The sequence below is a fragment of the Scyliorhinus canicula genome, chromosome 1 (assembly GCF_902713615.1).
Source record: "Scyliorhinus canicula chromosome 1, sScyCan1.1, whole genome shotgun sequence".
Taxonomy (NCBI): Eukaryota; Metazoa; Chordata; class Chondrichthyes; order Carcharhiniformes; family Scyliorhinidae; genus Scyliorhinus; species Scyliorhinus canicula.
In genome coordinates this window covers 163,483,792-163,507,390 of record NC_052146.1, presented here as the reverse complement: position 1 = coordinate 163,507,390, position 23,599 = coordinate 163,483,792, and the positions used below count along the sequence as shown (strand labels likewise).

The following is a 23,599-nucleotide window of genomic DNA, read 5'->3' as shown; positions in this document are numbered from 1 at the left end:
CCCCCATGATCAGGCCTCCCACCTCCAGGTCCGGAATGCGGCCCAACATACGCCGCATAAACCCCGCATCGTCCCAATTTGGGGCATAAACATTCACCAACACCACCCACTCCCCCTGCAGCTTGCCACTCACCATCATGTACCTCCCGCCACTGTCAACCACCACCTTCAACGCCTCAAACGACACCTTCTTCCCCACCAGGATCGGCACCCCCCTACTCTTCTCATCCAGCCCTGAGTGAAATACTTGGCCCACCCACCCCTTTCTCAGCCGGACCTGGTCCGCCACTCTCAGGTGTGTCTCCTGGAGTATGGCCACGTCCGCCTTCAGCCCCTTCAGGTGCGCAAATACCCGGGACCGTTTGACCGGCCCATTCAGCCCCCTCACATTCCAGGTTATCAGCCGGATCAGAGAGCTCCCTGCCCCCCTCCCCTGCCGATTAGCCATACCCCATCCCTTGCCCACCCCCGGCCAGCGTCCCCCGCTCTGCCAGTTTCCCACGGCGGCAACTCTCTCCCCCCCCCCCCAGCACCCCCTGCGTCCTCCAGCTCCTTCCTGATTGTTTCAGCAGCAACCCGGTACCCCCCCCCCCCCCCCCCCCCCCCCAGGCTAGGACCCCTCCATAACACTCCCGTGAGCCAGCTAACTTCTGCTGACCCCGGCGACTCCCGCCCTACCTCCGACTCCTCCCCACGTGGGACTGCCCCTCCTCCATTGTGCCCGTCAACGGGTCCTCCCCCCCCCACTCTTGCGCGGGAAAAGAAAACAGCCAACAACGACCCGCGCTTCTCAGCCCCGACCCCGCCCCCACCATCTCCCAGCATGGGAAACCCATAGAAAGCCGCGCTTTTGCCCTGCCCGGCCCCGCCTCCTCCAGGGCTACTCCCATTGTCAGTCCCCCCCACCAGCTCCCCGAACTCCCCGTTTACCCCCCTGCCCGAACCCGTCCACCAGACCCCTACAGAAAAACCCATACAGAAAAGACAAATCGACATCACCCCACCCACCCTAAGGCCAACCCACATCTTACACTAAACCAAGCAAATACAAACACAAATACAGTATTACACAGCATCCCCCATCCTAGACCCTCAGTTTGAGTCCAATTTCTCGGCCTGCACAAAGGCCCACACCTCCTCCGGGGACTCAAAATAATGGTGCCGATCCTTATAGATGACCCACAGACGCGCCGGCTGCAACATGCCGAACTTCACACTCCGTCTATGGAGCACCGCCTTCATCCGGTTAAACCCGGCCCTCCGCCTCGCCACCTCCGCACTCCAGTCCTGGAAGATCCGCACCTCCGTGTTCTCCCACTTGCTGCTCTGCTCCTTCTTGGCCCACCGGAGCACACATTCACGATCCACGAACCGATGAAACATCACCAGCACCGCCCGCGGCGGCTCGTTCGGCTTGGGCCTCCTAGCCAGAATTCTCTGGGCCCCCTCTACCTCCAGGGGCCCCTGGAAGGACCCAGCCCCCATCAGCGAGTTTAGCATAGTCACCACATAGGCCGCTAGGTCTGACCCCTCCAGCCCCTCCGTGAGGCCCAGGATCCACAAATTCTTCCTCCTCGACCGGTTGTCCAGCTCCTCGTACCGCTCCTGCCATCTTTTATGGAGCACCTCGTGTATCTCCACCTTCCCCGCCACGGCCACGACCTCATCCTCCCTTTCGGAGGCCTGCTGCTGCAGCTCCCGGATCGCAGCCCCCTGGGCTGTCTGGGTCTCCATCAGCTCCCTGTTGGTTACCTTCAGCGACTCCAGCAGCTCCAACTTAAGCTCCTGGAAGCAGCGCAGCAGAGTCGCCTGCTGTTCCTGAGCCCACTTCCTCAGCTCCTCGAGGCCTCCGTCGGCCGCCATTTTGTCTTCCTTCTCCCGCTTTTTCAGGGGTGCTGACTCCGGTTTTTTCCTTACACCTCTCCTGGTCCGGACCATAGGACCGTTGGGGTCGACTCCTGACCTCTTCCCCCGTCGGGATTTGCCGCGACAGCTCCGTTGGGGGCCCTGAAAAGAGCCCCAAAGTCCGTTCTCAGCGGGAGCTGCTGAATGTGCGGCTTAGCTCCTCATTGCCGCCACCGGAAGTCTGGGCCCTACTGTTAATAGTCTGTGCATGACCCCAACCAACCAACCGCGACCCTACAGCCCACCCCTGGGCACACCTCACCTGCCCCCCCCCCCCCCCCCCCCCCCCCCAGCCCTTCCAGGAGCTCCCACCGGCTAGCGGCACGGATCCTGGCTGAGTGTGGCGGCGCTGAACGCAGCCATCACGCTGGGTTTCCGCACGGTTGGAACCATACCTGACCCGCGCCGTCGGGAACTCGGTCCATCAGGGGCGGAGCATCGCAGGTGAGCCAGATGATGATGCACCAACGCCATTGAAACGGCAGGTGGCGTGCGTCACGATGATGCCAGTTTGGAGGGGGCAGAGCATGGCGGACTGGCGTCAAACCGGCGCAGCCCTGATTTTGGTGTAGAAATTCATTCCCCGCTTGATTGCCGAACACAATTTTTGCATCGGGCTATGGAGAATCCTGTCTATGGATACTCACGGGGCTGGGTTCTCCACAGCCCTGCTCCAAAATCGAGGCTGGCACGGGGGCAGAGAATCCACCTTCACACTGTAATCAGGCCCGGTGCCGGTCCGCCGATATGATGCCGGGAACTTTGAACCCATCGGCTGAGGGCGGGCAGATAAATGAGCTGCCGGCCTGCCAGGAAAGTCAGAGGGGATCTCACTTGTCCATAATTAATGAGGTTCCAAGCACAGAATCTGGCGCGGGATCCTGCCATTCCAGTCGGCGGGACACATGCCACAGGAACCACCCGTTATAGCTCTCAGTCTCAAAATGGAAGAATTCCACTGGTGTTAAGGGAAATATAAGTGGGGAAAGATGTAAACGGAGCTGCTCTCACCCATTTTGAAGCAAAGCACAAAGTTCGTGGGCCGAAGGACCTGTTCTATGCTGTATTTTTGTTTCTATTCAAGGTTCAGCTCAATAAGTTTAAATTTCAGCAGTCTGTCCTCTCTCTGTGATACACTTGTAGCCTAGTTTGATGTAATCATTATTTTCTCTTTTCCAGGGTCAAGTTGGCTTTCCTGGAGCTCCTGGACCACCGGTGAGTATGTAATCCCACACCTCCCCCATCCCTCATCATCTGGCTGTGTGCAGTTTGCATGTTCTCCCCGTGGTCGCATAGGTTTCATCCGGGTGCTCTGGCTTCCTCCCACAGTCCAAAGATGTGCATATTAGGTGGATTGGCCATGATAAATTGCCCCTTAGGATCCAAAAGGTGTGGTTAAGTGGGATTATGGGGATAGTGCAGGAGATTGTGCCGAGGCTGGGTGCTCTTTCGGAGGCTTGGTGCAGACCCGATCAGCCGAATGGCCTCCTTCAGTACTTTAGGGATTCTATGAAACTCCAACTTTGCTGATGTCAACACCTGGATTTGCACTCGTTGCAAGATAATCCAATGCTTCGTCAATTAATTGTTCAGTGCTCAGATTCAACAAGACCTTACTGATGACTGTTTTGCATCTTGTTTATTTTTAGGGATCTGGAACCATGGGACCACAGGTAAGTTTAGCAGATTTATAGAAATGTAAATTACTATGTGCCGATGTGAGACGGTTCTGATGTCTGTAGTTACTTTAGGTGGGATTGACCTTTAATTTTTCCAACACAGGTGTGGGGAAGCAAGTGGAAGACATTTTACTGTTGAATGTTTTTTTTCCCACCATTTCCATTTTGCGCCCAATAAGAGGGAAGTTGAAGCAGATTCATTTGCAACTTTTAGAAAGAAACTGGATATACACCTGAAAAAGAAAAGAAATGTGGTGAGAGAGTGAGGGACTGGGCAAAAATAATTAAACTATCACTATCAGTAACTTCACTATCAGTGGAAGTGATTTGTGCACTAGAATTATGTTCAATCCTGACATTTAATGCAACCTGGATCCTTATTAACCTCACAGAATCCAGATTGCTACATCAAAAGAGGCCCTATCACTTCAAAGCTGCTGTCGCCTTGCGCAACTGCTGGTAGGCCCATTTCAAATCAGATTAAAAAACGTTATTAAAAAAACAGTCAGTATCGATTCCAAAAGGTGAGGTTTTGCTGAACTAACTTCATAGAATTCTTCAGAGGAATATACAAGGGTACGATAATAGAGGCTGTTTTGTTGGATTTTGAAAAGGTCTTCACTAAGAAATGCAAAAAAATAAAGTCGCCATCGTCCCAGATGATCATAGGCTTCTTTCCCCTTTGAAGGGGAGAGCTGACTGGTGGTGATTTAACCTGAGGATCACCACACCTCAGGCAAAGGGCAAGGTTGAGAAGGCGGGGCCTTCATGAATAACCTCAGCTGGTACAGGAACTGAACCCAAGCTGCTGGTCTCACTCAGCATCGCAAACCAGCTGTCCAGCCAACTGAGCGAAACCAGTCTCTTGCCATGAAACATGCAGTCAAATGACAAATAACCGAATGGATAGAAAATTGAGCTGGTTTAGCAAGGGGCTGGTTTAGCACAGTGGGCTAAACAGCTGGCTTGTAAAGCAGAACAAGGCCAGCAGTACAGATTCAATTCCTGTACCAACCTCCCCGAACAGGCACCGGAATGTGGCGACTAGGGGCTTTTCACAGTAACTTCATTGAAGCCTACTTGTGACAATAAGCAATTATATTCGTAATTTTGGTTTGGATTTAAGACCAAGTAATTCAATATCAAAGTTTTTAGTTGAAACCAAGCTTGGGATTATAACTACCTCTGAGGAAGAATGAACCTTGATACATGAAGGTGGCAGAACATTGGCTGTCTGAACAGGTTAAGTGGCAAATGAATTGAACAGACACATGTAAGGTGATGCAATTTGGTCAAAAAGATAGAAACATCACATATGCCTTAGAAAAGACCAAATTGAAGGCGATGAGAGTAGAGGGAGCCAGGAATTCAGGAGAACAAATTATTACGAGCAACATCACAGATCAGCAAAACAATGAAAGTGTTAACAAAGTACTAGGATTTATTTTTAAAAGCCTTGACAAAGAGTCATCGGACTCGAAACGTTAGCTCTTTTCCCTCCCCACAGATGCTGCCAGACTTGCTGAGATTTTACAGCATTTTCTCTTTCGTCACTGGGATTTATTTCTAAGGGCACACAATTCAAAAGGAGTGAAATTATGTTGAACTTGCATAAAAGGACTGGAAAAATTGTGAATAAAAAAAGATGTGCAAAATCAATACCAGAACTGAGGGCTTTTGAGGAAAATTGACCAGATTAGGAGCAATATTCTTTAGAAAAAGATGATTCAGAGGCAACCAGCTGGAGGTCTTTAAAATTCAGAATAGTTTGGACAAGATAGGTATGGGAAGAATGATTCCAAATGTGGGAGAACTTAAAGCTAGTAGCTATAAATACATTTGGGTATTAATAAATCGAACAGGGAGAAAATAAAAAAATGTTAATTGAAAAAATGGAACTCACTACCACAGGAAGTGGTATAGGCAAATACCTTAGATGCATTCAAAAGGACAGTAGGTGAGGTCTTGAGAGAGATATGCTGAAAGAACAAAAAACAAAGAAAAGTACAGCATAGGCAGGCTCTTCGGCCCTCCAAGCCTGTGCCGACCATGATGCCCGTCTAACCTAAAACCTTCTATACTTCCGGGGTCCATATATCTCTATTCCCATCTATTCACATATTTGTCAAGATGCCCCTTAAACATTACTATCTTACCTGCTTCCACCACCTCCTCCGGCAACGTGTTGCAGGCACCCACTACCTTCTGTTCAAAAAACATCCCTCGTAGACCTCCCCTAAATTTTGCCCCTTGTACCTTCAACCTATCCACTGACTATCCACTCTGTCCATGCCCTCGTAATTTTGTAGACTTCTATCAGGTCGCCCCTCAACCTCCATCGTTTTAGTGAGAACAAACCGAGTTTATTCAACCTCTCCTCAAAGCTAATGCCCTCCATACCAGGCAACATCCTGGTAAACCTCTTCTGTATCCTCTCCAAAGCTTCCATTTCCTTCTGGTAGTGTGGCGACCAGAATTGAACACTATACTCCAAGTGTGGCCTATCTAAGGTTCTATACAGCTGCAGCATGACTTGCCAATTTTTGTACTCAATTTCCCGGCTAATGAAGGCAAGCATGACGTATGCCTTCTTGACTACCTTCTCCACCTGCCTTGCCACTTTCAGTGACCTGTGGACCTGTACACCCAGATCTCTCTGCCTGTCAATACTCTTGAGGGTTCTGCCATTTACTGTATATTTCCCACCTGTATTAAATGCATTACCACACATTTGTCCGGATTAAATTCCATCTGCCATCTCTCCGCCCAAGTCCCCAACCGATCTATATCCTGCTGTATCCTCTGACATTCCTCATCACTATCTGCAAAGGCTGAGATAAGGTCGATGGAATAAGCGGAGACTCATGTGAAGCACCAACGCCATCACAGACCAGTGGGCCCAGTGGCCTGTTTCTGTGCTGTATATTTCATGTAATTCAACATAAAATGGATCTGGTCACATCACCAGTGTTAAAGGGGCAGAAAAGGACCACTGCCCCCATTCAGAGACTGTTATCATTCCGCTAACATAAGGAAACACAGCGAAAATTAACCCCAGAGGGAGAGGGATTAGGGTACTTGTACCAAACAGCAATTGCTTACTGAGCAACATTGAGAAGATGTCAGTTACTTAGACTGTCAGTGAGCTGATTCTGTCAGGTGTGGAATTGCAGGACACTCTCTGAACATCAAACCATGGAATCAAGTTCCACCCTTACATGTAAGCAAGGCTATAACGAGGTGAATGTAACAATGCCACTTCCTGATGTATGGATACCTGGTCTGCCAATGTTAATGCCTGATGTACCAGGTTTTACCAGTACTTAAATGCAAGTGTACCAAGGCCTGGTACACTTGATACTTCAGCGTTCGGTATACCAGAACCAACACCTTTTATCTGTACTGATTTTTCAGGTATGAGAGTCTCGAAGAAGAGTTATATTGGACTCGAACTGTTAACTCTATTTCTCTCACCCCAGATGCTGCCAGAGCTGCTGAGTTTATCCAGCATTTTCTGTTTTTATTCATCGATTGACCTTGCATGATGTTATTCGCCTGTTCATCAGCTATGAATGTGCTATTCATATCCTTGTGATTGTGAAGCATTATTCAGTAAAGTTAGACTGAGTATTTTGTAATCCTATACGTTTGCATTGTATTCTATTCAAGTCAGAACAGTTCACGTTTTAATTCAGAGCTCCAGATATCGACGTGCTTGGAATTGCATATCATTTCTTAAGAAGAAGCTGGATGGCACGGTGGCACAGTGGTTAGCACTGCTACCTCACAGCGTCAGGGACCCGGGTTCATTTACGGCCTTAGGCCACTGTCCGTGTGGAGTTTTTATGCCTGTGTGGATTTCCTCCCGATGCTCCTGTTTCCTCCCACAGTCCAAATATGTGCAAGTTAGGTGGATTTACTATGCTAAATTGCCCTTAGTGTCTAAAGGTTAGGTTAGGTTACAGGGATAGGATGGCGTGGGGTGGGTCTAGATAGGGTGCTTTTCCAGGGTGTCTGTGCAGACTCGATGGGCTGAATGGCCTCCTTCTGCAGTGTAGTGATTCTATTCTATGAAGTCTCTAACTTTACTTTTTGAAAAATGCAATGAGATAATCAGGTTTGAAGAAGCTGCAGCAGTTAAAACACCCCATCGCATACCTAGTGCAAAACGTACATTCTCCTGCAATTTGGATTGGTTTTAAATGGCTACCAAACTGTGGGAGTCCTGTTTCTATCCAATCTCTCCCAGACCAGTGGAAGGGGCAGAACAATACTTTATTGTTTTATGGGATGTGAGCATCACTGGCAAGGTCAAAATGTGTTGCCCATCCCTAGTTGCCCTTGAACTGAGTGGTTTTCCAGGGCCATTTCAGTGGGTCAGTTAAGAGTTAACCACATTACTGTGGGTCTGGAGTCACATGTAGGCCAGACCAGGTAAGGGCGGCAGATTTCCTTCCCTATTTAGAAAATTAGTGAACTAGATGGGATTTTACAACAGTCAATGATAGTTTAATGGCCACCATTACAAAGATTAGTTACAATTTCAGATTTTATTAATTGAATTTACATTCCACCAGCTGCTGAGGTGTATTTTGATTTTGTGTCCCACAGCACTAGCCTGGGTCCCTGGCGTACTAGCCCAGGAACATTACTAAAGCACCATTGTCTCCACATAGTCCTGTGTTATAATGAAAACATTGTTCAAATTCCCTTCTGATCTCTTACCAATATTCCTGTCCAAAAGTATCTTTATATAGATATCAGGACCAACCAGGATTCGTTGAATGCAGTTTATTTATAATAATTGTGTAACTTTGTCTAATTGCCTAAAGGGTCCTCCTGGTTTGATTGGTCTTCCTGGAGAAATTGGACGTCCAGGAGCTAAAGTAAGTGATAACTAATTAAAAAATATTGTTCAGCATTCATTAGTTTTCTAACCCAATAACTAATTAAAAGTCAAATTATTCCTCCTGGTTTTTAGAATGAGTAATGTACTTCTTATTCTGTATTGTACGATGTGTTATATTCCAGAAAGCCAGGGGAAAGATAAAACTGGAGCCAATGTCTACACACTTTTAAAGGCATTTATTTACTGAGATATTGAGCTTCACCATCAAATCCAGTAACCATAGTTTCAGGGCACGATTCTCCGCTCCCCACGCCGGGTGGGAGAATCGCAGGGGAGGGCCCCCCGACTAATTTCATGACCCCCTGGCGCCCCCCGTGATTCTCCCACCCCCCGCTCGGAAGAATCGCCGCTCGCCGTTTTTCACGGCGACCGGCGATTCTCCGACCCGGATGGGCCGAGCGGCCTGCCATTCGCGACCGTTTCACGATGGCGGCAACCACACCTGGTCGCTGCCATCGTGAAATCGCCGTGAGATGCCCGTTTTGGGACTTGTAGGGGGCCTAGTGGGGAATGAGCGCCACGACTGTGCTCGGGAGGGGACATGCCCGCGATCGGTGCCCACCGATCGTCTGGTCGGCGTCTCAATCGGACGCACTATTTCCCCTCCGCCGCCCCGCAAGATCAAGCCGCCATGTCTTGCGGGATGGCTGAGGGGAAAGACGGCCACCGCGCATGCGCGTGTTCGAGCTGTCAGCCATCGTGACGTCAGCCGCGCATGCGTGGGTTGAAGCCGGCCAACCTGCGCATGCGCGGTTGACGTCACATAGGCACCGCCGTCGCGTCACGCTCGGCGCGCCGCCCGGCGGCCGAGAGTTACGGAGCACCGCTCCTAGCCCCACCGGGAGGGGAGAATAGGGGGCGAGGAACGGCCGCCGAGGCCGTCGTGAAACTCGGCCGAGTTCACGACGGCCCTTCCGAATTTTCCCGGGAGCGGAAAATTCCGCCCTCAGTCTATTCTTATTTGCAGAAGCACAAGCAAATATCACCTGCGTACAATTATATGCAACAAGGGCAGGTTTAGCACAGTGGGACAAACAGCTAGCTCCAAACCCTGGGCTTCCAGGAGCCACAGCTGGAGATATATGCTGTTCCTGGGTAATGGAAATGTTCCCAGATTCCCATATGGAGCAGGAAGAGCACACCATAGAGCAGGAAGTGTTTGAGCTCCCCTGCCATAACCTACCCCTTTAAAAACCTTTTGAGATGTTTACGATCTCAAAATATATCAATTACTCTCGGGTCCTTATTCTCTGGTCCTTGTTACTACAGAAGATAGCCCTTACAAACTATAATTCATAAACTAGATTCTGCACTTGTTAACATGATATGCAAGCTCTTGGTCTTTCTTTCCCTGAAGGTAGTATACATGACACTACCACGCCAATACCATATGGTGAAGCATTACAGGCAAGTTGGAATGGTAACTTTGGGCTGAAATGTATCAACACTTCTAATTTCTTCAGTGTTTCTTCAACTGACTGATATACTTTTTGTCATTCAGATGTCCCTAGCTATGCTTGTTTTGTGCATAACAACCGATGTAAGGGTTTCAACAGGAGGCTGGATTCTCCGCCCCGTCACCCAATCAGCCTCGAATCGCTGGCGGGATTCTCCGTTATGCCGGCCGGTCAATGGGGTTTCCCATTGTGGGGTAACCCCACGCCGTCGGGAAACCCCCTGGCGCCGGCAAAGCAGAGAATCCTGCCGGCGGAGAATCCCGCTTAGGGTTCACAGATTCTGGATGAATTTTCCATAGTACTTGATTAACCCTGGGAGTAACTTAAATTGAGTGACATTCATTGGTCATGGAGTTTCCATAAGAGCTTTCATCTTTTTAGGTGCTTTGTGTAGACCCTTACTGTCTGGATGTCTGAAAGAAATGACATTTATCTTTCCTGACACAAAGCCCATGCATTGCAGGCATTTCAGTGTAGCTTCTAAGTTCCGTAAGTGTTCTTGTTCATTGATGCCAGTTATAACTGTATCATCAAGGCAACACTGTGGCCCGGTAAACCACTAAGCATCTGGTCCATTGATCATTGAAATAAAGCTGGTGCTGACGTTATTCCGAAAGATAATCTCTTACAGCGGAATAGGTCTTTGTGAGGGATGATAGTGAGCAGGTGTTGAGATTCAGCTGCCACATTTAATTGCAGGTAGACCTGCAATAGGTCAACCTTGCTGAACTTCTGTCCTACTGCTAGGCCTGCGAACAAATCTTCAATCAATGGTAGCGGGTATTGATCCATGCATAAAACCAGATTGAGTATTGTCTTAAATTCTACGCAGATATGAATTGTACCACCCTGCTTCATAACAGGCACAGTAGGTATTTCCCAGCTGCTAGCAGTGACGGGTTCTAAGACTCCTGTTTTCACAAGTCTCAGTAGTTCAGATTCAACTTTTTTGACATATAGCATATTTCAGCCAATTTATGGATCCTTGTGGTCACTCCGAGCTGAGAAGCCTCCTGAACTGTGAGCTCCATTGAAACAATAACATCTAATGCAGTCTTCAGATTTAGGTTTAATTCTGTTAATAATCTTCTCTGAATGGCCTTATTTTGCAAACCACAAACGAAACGATCTCTAATTGTGTCGTCTAACGAGTCACCAAATTTTTAAAGCTCTGCAAGTCCACTGAGGATTGTGATGAACTGCATAATAGTATCCCTTCTAAATGATTCCTTTGTTGAAATTGAAACCTCTCCACAATAATTAGCGCCTTTGGTGCATAATGGTCTTCTAATAGTTCAACTAATTCTTAATACATCTGATCCCCAGATTTCTCGACTGAACCAAGCTTCTTAACAAACATTTGCTTCCAATTGTACTTAAGAATGCTGGGACCCGAATATCTTTCAAAATCTTATTGGCTCGAATATAATAATGGAATGTGTCTTATTTATGAGTGTGACTTCCAGTTCTCTGAGTCCTTATCAAATAAACCTACCGCGCCATAAATTCCTGCCATTTTTCATGGTATCAGAATGCTCTCCCAACTTCCCTTAGATTAATGGTCTAGTTAAATACAGTTGAAACGCCAATTTGTAACTGCTTTAATTTGCATCGCAGGCTGTAGAATCTTTTGTTCTCTGCCCCACTCGACCTCTGTGTCTTACTGTATTGCACACAATGGATTCTGCAGCCTGAACTCCTTGGAGTGTGGTGTAAAACCGATACGGGCTCTTCCTTTGAATTCTTGCCGCAAAGCCCTTAACACCGATTTCTGACCTTTTGTTAATTGATCTATCGAATCATCTCAATTTTTCTACATTGACGGACAAATTGTGGCTCTTTTTTCTGAAAATATTTTCTTTTCTGATCTGTTCCAGTTTACTTTTTGTAAGCTTTTGTATTTTTGGACTAACAGTACAAAAGAAATAGACTCCCCAAATCCTCCACTCAATCTACAAGCCACAAGTCACGAATGTGATGGAATACTCTTTCCCTTGCTTGAATGAGTGCATTTCCAATAACTCGCAAGAAGTTTGACACCATCCAGGACAAAGCAGGTCCACTTGATTGGCACTCTTCCCACAAATATTCACTCCCTCCACCACCAACACACAGTGGCAGCCATGTGTACCATCTACTCGATGCACTGCAAGAACTGACCAAGCCACTCATCATCCTGACTTGGAAATATATTGCCGTTCCTCCCCTGTTGCTGCATCAAAATCCTGGAACTCCCTCCCTAACAGCACAGTTGGTGTACCTACACCACATAGACTGCCGCGGTTCTAGAAGGCAACTCACCACCGTCTTCTCAAGGGCAATTTAGGGATGGGCAATAAATGCTGACCTAGCCAACAACCCCACATTCCGTGAATAAATGAAAGAAAAACTGTACGCTACACACTGCCTATTCCCACCCTCCCACTACAACCACACTAATCCCCCACCGCCAACCTTTTCCCACCACAATATTTCTGTCTTCTAATTTATATTGTCACCGAGATGGTTATTTTTTACAATTAAGGCCTAGATGCTGCTACTATTAATTAAACAACTTATTTTAAAGGGTGCTGCAGGACGAATTGGAGCTATTGGCCGACCAGGACCCCCAGGACAACAGGTACATCATTCTGTATTACCAAGCATATCTTTACAAACACATCTTTACAAGATATGCTTCATCTTGTGAACAGGGTAGTTTACTTTCTAACATGAGGCCCACGATATGTACAAAACATCCATACTCAAGGCAGCACGGTGGCGCAGTGGGTTAGCATTGCTGCCTCACGCCGCAGAGGTCCCAGGTTTGATCCCGGCTCTGAGTCGCTGTCTGTGTGGAGTTCGCATATTCTCCCTGTGTCTGCGTGGGTTTCACCCCCACAACCCAAAGATGTGCAGGGTAGGTGGATTGGTCACGCTAAATTGCCCCTTAATTGGAAAAAATTAATTGAGTACTCTAAAAAATTAAAACAAAACACCAAAAACATCCATACTCAGGTGTTTAGCTTATTGACAAATTACAGATAGAATAAACCATAATTTGGGATTGAACTTGGGCCAAAACATAAAAGATCCTTCAAGATGGTTCCCAGGGAGGAATCTAATTGAAGGATCTGGATGATTTATACTTGGAAAAACAATACATGGGAGTGAGTGACAGGTTATAATCTAATTAATGTTACACACCTAATCCCAAACTTTCAGCCTGACAGCATGTGAGTCCAATTCTCTGAGTGAATTGATGATGATTACTTTGTGCTTTGTTTGTACAGGGATTACCTGGTAACCTCCATGGTGCTGAAGGAAGTGCAGATCTCCTGGTAAGAATAACTCATTCAGTGTTCAGCTGTTGTATTACTCACAGCTGCGTTTGTGTTGTCAACTGTTAGAGTGTGCAGAAAAATGTGGACAAATCGAGCTAATGAAGTTGTTGGGATATTAAGTTTATAAAGTTACAGCCCAGATTCACTGGGATATGGCCTGTGATGAGAGAACACAATTCTGAAGAAAGAATTGAAAAATTATGCCGTTTTCTCACAAATTGGAAGTTCTCGAGCTGATACAGTCCAAGTGTTTGAAGTTCTGAAGAAACAAGGTAAACAGGAACAGCCTCGTTCTATTAGTTGTGGGGTCAACAACAACAAATGTAGGGCAGCACGGTAGCACAGTGGTTAGCACAGTTGCTTCGCAGCACCAGAGTCCCAGGATTGATTCCCAGCTTGGGTCACTGTCTGTGCAGAGTCTGCACATTCTCCCCGTGTCTGCGTGGGTTTCCTCCGGGTGCTCCGGTTTCCTCCCACAGTCCAAAGATGTGCAGGTTACGTGGATTGGCCATGCTATATTGCCCTTAGTGTCCAAAAAGGTTAAGTGGGGGTTTCTGGGTTACGGGGATAGGATAGATACGTGGGCTTGAGTAGGGTGCTCTTTGTCAGGGCTGGTGCAGACTTCATGGGCTGAATGGCCTCCTTCTGCACCGTAAATTCTATGGCCTATTCTAGAAGAGATTTAGAAAAGAGAAGAGGAGAGACCTCTGAACACAGAGAGCTGGGTGACTGTGCAGTTCACCTAGATTCTGCCTCACTCTTAATCACTAGGAATTCTCCGGTCGTTGGGATTCTCTTTTCCCGCCCACAGCGTACCCTGACTCGTGGGTTTTCCGGCAGTGTGGGGTGGCTTCAATGGAAATTTCCATTGACAAGTGGTGGGAGCAGACAATCCCGCCGCAAGCGAATGGCACGCCATTGAGAAACACATTGCTGGGGAACCGGAGAATCCTGCTCTCGGTGAACATTCAAGATGGGATTGGATAGGCTGATGAAGAATGAGGGGTGAAGGGTTTGGTAAGCAAATGGGTAGATGTGACCAGTTGTTCAGGTGGAGGGTAAAGGCCAATGGCGGCAGGATGGTCTGATTAAGGGTTGTAACTTTCATGTTGATATAACCAATCAGCCAGCATGGTGAAAATCTCCATGACCTTGTTCTCTGGAAATGTAATGTGGTAGCTTTGCATTGTAGCTCTGTCACCACAGAGCTGGAATGCATAAAGCCTTACACAAAGCAGTGAGTTAGCAGTGAGTTACTTTTAGGAGCTGACTTTTCTACCTTTGCCCCCTGAATGCCGATTTCCTTTCTGAAAGGTCGGTCGACTGGTAGTTCTTCACATCTTTTGTTGCCCTGGAACTTCCATTGGGGAGGAATTGCAGTGATCTGAAAGGGTGATTGGATGGCTTGTTCCCAGCTTAAATTCCCATTCAGGTTATTGGCCAGGTACCTTGTGCTGTCACCCCATTGTATTGGAAGTTAGGGATGATTGTGTTTGAAGGGCAAGACATGACAACCTTTGGGTAATTTATTCTTTGGCCAAGGGTCAAGGTTTGGGCCTGGATACGACTTGCTCCTGTTCTCCCCACAGCCACGGCAAGAGCCTGAATCAAGTGGCAATGCGTCAGCTTCAGGTTTCTCAGCTCTGGGCTTTGTACGCAGTCCCCCAGCATTACCAGATCATCTGGGCCTCATTAGCGGATTCTGTTGGTGTTGGAAATCTGCTGTTTTGGCTGATCCCCTGTGCTCTACTGACTGGCTTGAGTTATGAAAGAAATGAAAATGAAATCGCTTATTGTCACAAGTAGTTTTCAATAAAGTTACTGTGAAAAGCCCCTAGTCGCCACATTCCGGCACCTGTTCAGGGAGGCTGGTACGGAAATTGAACCCGCGCTGCTGGACTTGGTCTGCTTTACAAGCCAGCTGTTTATCTCACTGTGCTAAACCAGCCCCTATATGGACTATATTTGGACTAGTTCACTGGGGAACTGGTCAGAACTTGTCCACGGCCAGTAAACACCATGTGCACACTGATGTGTAACTGGATGAGGAGGGAGGACAGGTGGACAGAATGTAGTCTGTGTTTATGTTTGAAAGACATTGGCAAAAGCAGCAGAGGGGAAATTAGAAGAACTTTTTTAATGATCTGGAAAGCGTTATCTGAAAGGGCAATGGAAGCAAATTCAATAGTAAACTGGCGAACAGGAATTAGAGATATGTTTAAAAATGAAAAAGATGGGACTAATTGGACTGCTGTTTCAAACAGTCAGCAGAGACATGAAGGACCGAATGGTCTCCTCATGTGTGGTTAGTTCTACAAATTTGGTCAGGTTCAGTCTCAGGTCACTACGATGGCGGATGATCTCAGCCTGGAACAGCCATGGGCTCGACAGTTAGTTTTCAGTGCCCTGGGTTAGGCAGGGTCAGAGCTCCCTGCTTTGCCCTTGAGTTGAGGAGTTAGCCAGAATTCTCACTGTCCAGACTTGGGCATGGAGAATGGGACAAGTGGTCAGGAGCAGTAGATCTGATACTCAACAATGTTCACTACCTTCAGGCAAACATGGGACAGCTAAACAATCCAACCTGGTTGTAGGCCGAGGCTTCTGAATTCACTTCCACGTTTACCAAACATTTTGGGCAAACGGAGGACAAGTGCAGAGTTATTGAAACTGTGAGAATGAAGCACTGTCTCTAAAATTCACTCCATGACTGACTATACCTCTAAAATCTTTCTGTCTTATTTCAGTGCCCAACCTCATGCCCTCCGGGACTAAAAGGTCCGCAAGGACTTCAGGGACTCAAAGTAAGGCCTTTTTGATACATAGAACTAAGCATGTTTGTTTTTAAGATGTAAGTAGTTTTACACAGCTTAACAAAATAGTAAAATTTTAAATAGCACCAAAAGGAGGTTGTTACAGTGGAGAAGTGATCATCTCAGCTTGTTTGATGGTGTTGGGATTACTGTTTCAGTAGAAGTTAAATGAACAATGATTCACTGATCAACTGTGATCTTTTCATTTACAGGGACACAAGGGTAAACCGGGGTATATTGGAGATTCCGGCAGACAGGGACCTACGGTGAGTATGTTACAGACTATTCTTGAACATAGCCACGTGGTGTTTCTGGTGACATGACGCTAACACTTGCACCGTCTTATTAAATATTTTTCCTTTCTGTTGCAACATATATTTTAAGATTATTACTTTAACTGAACTAGCAGCTCCAGAACAATGCCATAAAGGGGAATTTAGTATGAGTATATTAGCGTTTGTCTGTAACATAAGCAGCACTCAGGAAAGTGAGATACAGTGTGAGTTGGACTAACGAGTATGTAATAGAGTTTGTGAGTTTACATCAGAAAAAGAATGGTTCAGAAATTGCTGGAGTTGGGGCATCACGTGTTCAGCGCAGTGAATTGGATTCTTTCTCTTAACCTCTGATCATATATTTCTGTCCCGGAACTTTCTGGAAGAATGAGCTGGTAATGAGGGCAATGGGACAGCTCAGAGCTCAGTGAATCATTGGCCCAATGGTCTTTCCCCTTTGAGATATATACGGATAGATGAAGAAACAGGGTGAACACAACTGAAGAAAATAGGGTGGATTGGAATCCAATTCGAAACAGAAAGTTAAACTGAAAGAAAAAGGGAGCGAGATGGAGATAGACAGTCAGAGAGAGAGAGAGACAGAAAGACGGACAGGGATAGAGAAAGATGAGGGGATTGAGAGAGAGAAAGATAGGAGGACAGAGAGAGGGATACAGAAAGACACAGAGAGACAGAAAAACACAGAGATTTACAAAAGAAGCATATGTGTTGTGACAAAAAGCTTTTTTAATGAGTGGTTTAGGTCTGGAATGCACGGCCTGGAAATGTGGTGGAGGCAGGTTTAATTGGGTTAAAGTGCTCACAGACAGTGTGCTGGATTCTCCACTCCCCGATGGCAAAATCACGTTCGGCGACGGGGCGGAGAATCTGTTTTGATGCCCATTTTGGGAGTGGAGCCGGTTTTCTGATTCTCCACCCCCTAAAAAGCAGCGTACTCCTAGAGTACACCATGCTGATTATTCATGGCCTTAGACCATTGTCTGAGGCCCGCCCCATGATGCTCCGTCCCCAACCGCCCGAGTTCCTGACGGCGTGGGTTGCGTGTGCTCACACCGTTCGTGAACTCGGCGTGGCGGCTGCAGATTCAGTCCAGGACTGCCACAGTTGGGGGAAGGCCGATCTGCAGGCAGAGGGGGCTTCGTTTGGGGCTGGGGGAACTGTGGGTGGGCGGTCCAGAGCGCGCAATCGGCCGATGGGAGGCACTACTTTTGTGGTCCATGGAGCACGGCGCGGCCGCAGCAGGCCGCCGCCGTGCACACGCACGGCCTCGGAACTGGAAGTGCTGAGGGCCGTATCGGCAGCTCGAGCTGCGAGCTCTAAGCTGCCTCCCTGCTAGCCCCCAGCAAAACAGGGAATCGGGGGCCGTAAGACCACCGTTTTCATGCCTGCGTGGGGACTTAGTCTCCAAAACGGAGAATCCAGCCCAGTGTGTCTGCTAGAGCTGTGATTAAAAGTATGGTAATCTGTGATTTTTACAGGGGAAGTTTTTTGTTAATAGATATTAAAAGCTATTTCACCTGTGTGCGGATAGAGAGTTAATGTAATGTTGTAACAACTTGACAGATTGGAACACAAGACTGTTTCGGTGAAGTTTATTGCCACAACCATTTAATTTTAAAATCATACTTGTAGCAGGAAGAGAGAATCTAATTGCAGAATTCTATCATGACATTGAAATGGGAGAAGAATAGAACATATAACGCTGATAAGGCTCTGGAAAATAAAGCCATATTTTCATATTGCTGGCTCATTTTCTTTTTAAGTGGGAAATTGTGATGAATATAAAACATTATCATATTTTATAGTTTGTATTTTTGCAGTAATAGTATTGAAACCTAGGTTAAAATGCTTACAGACAATATGTCTGCCAGAGTGTGATTTTAAAGTGAGGTAAAAGTGATTTTTTTCAGGGACATATCTAACATGCTGTATGTTATAGGTGATAATACTGTAAATATATAATGATTCACTATGTGTTATAGGATGTAACACTGTATACTTTATATAAAAATGCATTACTGGACAAAATACTGTGGCCGTAACTTCCTTGGAGTTCCAATCAGCAGGAGATTGCCACTCCGTACTTACTTACCTCCACTAAAATTGTTCAGCTCTTGTCTCTCCCAAACGTCCTGACTCGAGCCAGGTGAGATTCGGGAAATGCAGTGTCCCTAGCTCTCGAGTCAAAGTGTAAAAGGAGTGGAGCGAAGGAGGGCACACCCCTTTTTTTACACAAACTTCAGTAGGAATTATTTATCTAAAAAATGCTTTGCGGAGTGTTTTATTTTTCTCAGCATATCAATTAGGAAGCTCTTCACCTCTATGTTTCCATCGTAAACCATTGATCCAATCAATCTGGTGTCTGGTACCTCAGAAAAGATGTGGTAGGCTGGTGGCATTTGGTTTTTAGGCAAGAAATTACTCGTCTGACTGAATGTTATATTGCGCATTGTGAAAATGTTTATCAATGGCAAACTTAACTTTTTCTTTTATCTCTTTCTGTCTAGGGTATCAAAGGCACAGTTGGCATCTCCGGAGAACAAGGCATTCCAGGCCAACCAGTAAAGTATTTCTGTCTCGTCCTTACTGTGGGGAGCTCTTAAAGACTGACTACATGTATGGCTACTAGGATATTAGTACAGAGTAAGGCCTGAGGCTGATCTCTGTGTGGTAAAACCATGGAGACTAGATCTGAGTCTGAACAATGAAGGGAGGTGAACCATGGCGGCACGGTAGCACAGTGGCTTGCACTGCTGCCTCACAGCGCCAAAGACTCGGGTTCAGTTGCAACCTCGGGTTATTGTCTGTGTGGAGTTTGCACTTTCTCCCCGTGTCTGCTCCCATAGTCACAAAGATGTGCAGGTAAAGTGGATTGGCCGTGCTAAATTGCCCCTTAGTGCCCACACGTTGGGGGTTGTGGGGTTACAGGGATAGGGCGGAGATTGGGCTTAGGTAGGGTGCTCTTATGGAGGGTTTGTGCAGACTTGATGGGACGATTGGCCTTGTATTACATTGTCGGGATTCTATGATGGAGAACTGCTCCTTGTGACAATAAAGGTTATTTATTTCTTTTTAAACCAGTCTATTGTGAGTTTATAGAACAAAGTAGTAGGGTCAAAGCTTGTGCATGATAGAATCATCAGCTTAAGGGCCAGGTTTGCATATAACTGGAGATGGGGAGAGAGGCTCCAGGCTAACGTACAATGGGATGTTTAAAATATAGGATATAAACCTATGCAGACTCGAGCTTTGAGCAAATAATCAACAAGATCAGAATTCAGAGAGATTGAAAGAGCTCTGGTTCTCCTTCATACGGGACACACTAGTCTGGCAAAATCGACTCACACCATGGTGGTTAATTCTTCAACAGGAGCTAGATAAGCTTCAAGTCAGGGTAGAATTGCAAGATGCCGGGGAATGGTTGCCGGGGATGGGGGCAGTGGAGGGGGAGGGGGGGGCAGTGGTGTATGGGGAGTGTAGTGCCTAATTACCCCAGAAATTCACACCTACAACAGATCTCTTGAGAACTCAAACCAGCTGAGGGCTTCAGAGTTTACCCTTCAAGGCTTTCTGAAAAGATCAATTTTTTTTCCTAAACTGAGGTATCAATCCCGGAAGGGATCCATTGCCTTTCCATGGGACTGCATGGCTCCCTTTATTTCCTTTGGCTTGCTGGACCCAGCTAGAATCTTGGATAGGTCAGCCTAGTGGGCCAGGTGGAAGGTGAGTAAGTGACTGCCAGATAGCCAGACACACTGTCTGTGCGGAGTCTGCACGTTCTCCTTGTGTCTGCGTGGGTTTCCTCTGGGTGCTCTGGTTTCCTCCCACAGTCCAAAGATGTGCAAGTTAGGTGGATTGGCCAAGCTAAATTGACCTTGGTGTCCAAAAAAGGATAGATGGGGTTATTGGGTTGCAGGGATAGGGTGGAGGTGTGGGCTTAAGTAGGGTACTCTTTCCAAGGGCCGGCACAGATGGACTGAATGGTCTCCTGCACTGTAAATTCTGTGATTCTGTGGTCCAGGCTGTAGTGACCTGTCCCTGGGGTTTGGCATTGAATTTTGAACCTGGAGGGAGGGTGCATAGGAGTTCTGCTCCAATACATTTTCAGTAGTGTAACAGGCTCTCAGGAATTTAGGGCCTGGGAGTCCTGGCTTGTTACAAAAGAATTGGTGCGCAGTCCACCATGTTGGAGCTCTATTGGCTTTGCATCAGAATAAATTTATTGCTCTTTGTTTAACCTACAGGGCCCTCAGGGTCTTCGAGGATACCCTGGAATGATGGGAACAAAAGGCGAAAGAGTAAGCAATTTTTGAAATATATCTCTTGAGTATTTGGTTTGAAGTGTGGGATATGAATGGTACATTTCCTTCAATCAAGTGCTCAACACAGCCCAGGAAACTCTCGTCCTGATGCCGCTATTACTCAATAAGATGCAAAGGAGTTTTAGCACTTTGGTCAATGTACATTCCATGACGTAAAAGTAACATCACAATACTAGGCTGCTCTTAGTCCATAAATGAGTTAAGATCATGGTCATGTCAAGATGTGGGAGATATTTGGAACTTGGGTCCAGAAATGGGGTCCGTGGTATCGCGGGCAATATAGGGATTAAAAAGTCTGCGAGCGGCGGACCGTGTCTGCGTGGGTTTCCTCTGGGTGCTCTGGTTTCCTCCCACAGTCCAAAGATTGGCAGGTTAGGTGGATTGGCCATGATAAATTGCCCTTAGTGTCCAAAATTGCCCATAGTGTTGGGTGGGGTTACTGGGTTATTGGGATAGGGTGAATGTGTTGAACTTGGGTAGGGTGCTCTTTCCAAGAGCCGGTGCAGACTCGATGGGCCAACTGGCTTCCTTCTGTACTGTAAATTCTATGATCTATGATCACACCTGGTTGAATCACATGGTCCCATTCAGACTTAAATTCGTTAGATAATGTATAATTCCCCCATGGCCCATAGTCTTTTGGGACATTCCCACATGACCATCCATTAGACTATTATAGAGTCTGATTACCCATTTGTCCATCAGTGGAAGGTTTGGTGCATATGAATGGCATATCTCTGGTCTTCTGTATAAACAGGAGTGGGTGATCAAACAGCCCAGTTACAATTGATAAGTTCTAGTCGTGACATTCCAGAGAAGGACCTTTGTTTGAAGAGCTGGGAGGAGCTTAGAGAGATAGAGAGAATCAATTAAAAGAGAAAGGATGTAAGCAGCCACAGAAGAGGTCATGAAAAAAACACAGAGAGAAGGTTTTGGAAGACGGTTCGGAACGAATGTCCCTAACAGAAGAAAGATTGCTTCCTAAATGCAAATGTTGCCTTTGTCTGAATGTGTAAGTGGAACGAGAGCTGTATTTTCATGCAAGTGTTGTTTTATGGGAACCAGTGTTAAGGTTAAGAAACTGCATGTAATGTGTTTGTGTTAGACCTGTGAAGTAAAAGTTTAAATATTGCTTTCTTTTCTTTAATAAAGTTTGTTTATAAAATAACAAAGCCCTATTTCTTATAGTATCACTCCTGGAATGAATCGATCTTTCTGCACAGGCCTAAAACTTTAAAAACGTTACGCGCCTGGTTCAGTATCTTAGCCATTGTTGAGAGCTGACCAGGCATCCATAACGTTCAAGTGTGGGCCAAGTCCTGGAGAGGTCTTGGCCAAGGCTGAACGAATCCTGGGATAGATTCTCCGATTGAGAATGGGTTAAGTATGGGACAGAGTCGGATGCTGTCCCAAAGCAGAAACTGCCGGCTCTCAGAGCATGTGCTATTTCAATGCAAATATTGATCTGATAAGCATAGGCAATGGTTCATTCCATGGTTTCTCTTTCCCAACAGGGTACTCGTGGCTATAAGGGCATAGTGGGTCCAGCTGGTCGAACAGGTCTTCAGGTGAGTGAATGTATATAACATTTCTCCCTCTGTCCATACAAGCTGGTTTTGGCTCCCGGCGATTCAAAGCGAGAATGAGAAGTTGATGCCAAAACAGAGCAGAGTGTGCAATTGGAACACCTGATCCTTCACAAATAATCATACTCCTTGATTTATTTGTTCAATATTGTCTCATTTTTTACTCTATTCAAACCATGTATTGAGTTTTACAAGAGTACATTTGGGACAAAAAGCTGTCAATTTCTAACATGTACAAGGTTAAGACAACCACCAGTCAGCACACGCCTACCTATGGCAAGTCCAAATCCCAGGGATATGCTTGAAGAAACAATGGGCGGGTTTCTCCGGTCTCCAATGCCGAAATCATGTTCGGCAATCGGCCGGAGAATCCACGTTGGCGCTGAAATCGGGGGAGATGCTGCTTTTGCAATGCTCTGCCCCCTCCAAAATGACATACTCTTGGAGTACGCCGCACGCCGTCAGGACGGCCTCAGGACATTAACTGAGGCCCTCCCACCAATGACCAGCAGGGGGGTCTTTGGCGGGGGCTGGGGCCACTGGTGGGGGGTGGTCCGGGGGTGGCGATACTGGCCAAAGGAGGTCACTATTTGACAGGCTGGGTCCGTGTGTGGCCAGCATCATGTCGCACGGCACGGTCGCTGCAGGCCACTGCCGTGCGCATGCGCGGCCACGGACCCAGCAATTCCCCAGCCCTATCCTCAGCTAGAGCCGCGTGCTCTACGCTGCGTGCCTGATAGCCCCCACGCCAGACGGGGGATCGGTGGCCATTTTGTGCCGTTTCGTCGGTCATAAAACACCACCGTTTCTACAACGGCGTCAGCACTTAGTCTCAGGATCGAAGAATCCAGCCCAATAATTGCCAGAGTACAGAGAACCCTTGAAATCAATAGCCTGCCTAAATACAATTAGTTTCTAACTGACCCAGAAATAAGTACTCAATTGCCTTGAAGCAATACAGAAAATGCACACGGAAGTTGTGTTTGGCTTTCTATACGACATCAAAATTTGATTACACAAGTTGATGTAATTGTTACTTAAAGTACTTGGAGATGAAAATGATCTTTCACCAGAATAAAAGGTTTTGTGCCACCTGTTCAACCATTCCTGTCCTTAAACATTGTATCACCGTGGGCAGCATGGTAGCATTGTGGATAGCACAATCGCTTCACAGCTCCAGGGTCCCAGGTTCGATTCCGGCTTGGGTCACTGTCTGTGCGGAGTCTGCACATCCTCCCCGTGTGTGCGTGGGTTTCCTCCGGGTGCTCCGGTTTCCTCCCACAGTCCAAAGATGTGCAGGTTAGGTGGATTG

The 23,599-nt window shown here is 46.9% G+C and overlaps 1 protein-coding gene across 2 annotated transcripts in view; it reads left to right on the top strand.

The window, feature by feature from the left end:
- col9a2 (procollagen, type IX, alpha 2) overlaps nt 1-23,599 on the top strand; it is a 202,525-nt gene that overhangs the window by 68,936 nt on the left and 109,990 nt on the right. For both annotated transcript variants that reach the window (XM_038801996.1, XM_038801988.1), the window contains 10 exons: nt 3,085-3,120; nt 3,555-3,578; nt 8,417-8,470; nt 12,517-12,570; nt 13,223-13,270; nt 16,018-16,074; nt 16,296-16,349; nt 18,887-18,940; nt 20,624-20,677; nt 22,216-22,269. In XM_038801996.1, the coding sequence (XP_038657924.1) occupies nt 3,085-3,120; nt 3,555-3,578; nt 8,417-8,470; nt 12,517-12,570; nt 13,223-13,270; nt 16,018-16,074; nt 16,296-16,349; nt 18,887-18,940; nt 20,624-20,677; nt 22,216-22,269 (489 nt within the window). The remainder of the gene's footprint in view (nt 1-3,084; nt 3,121-3,554; nt 3,579-8,416; nt 8,471-12,516; nt 12,571-13,222; nt 13,271-16,017; nt 16,075-16,295; nt 16,350-18,886; nt 18,941-20,623; nt 20,678-22,215; nt 22,270-23,599) is intronic.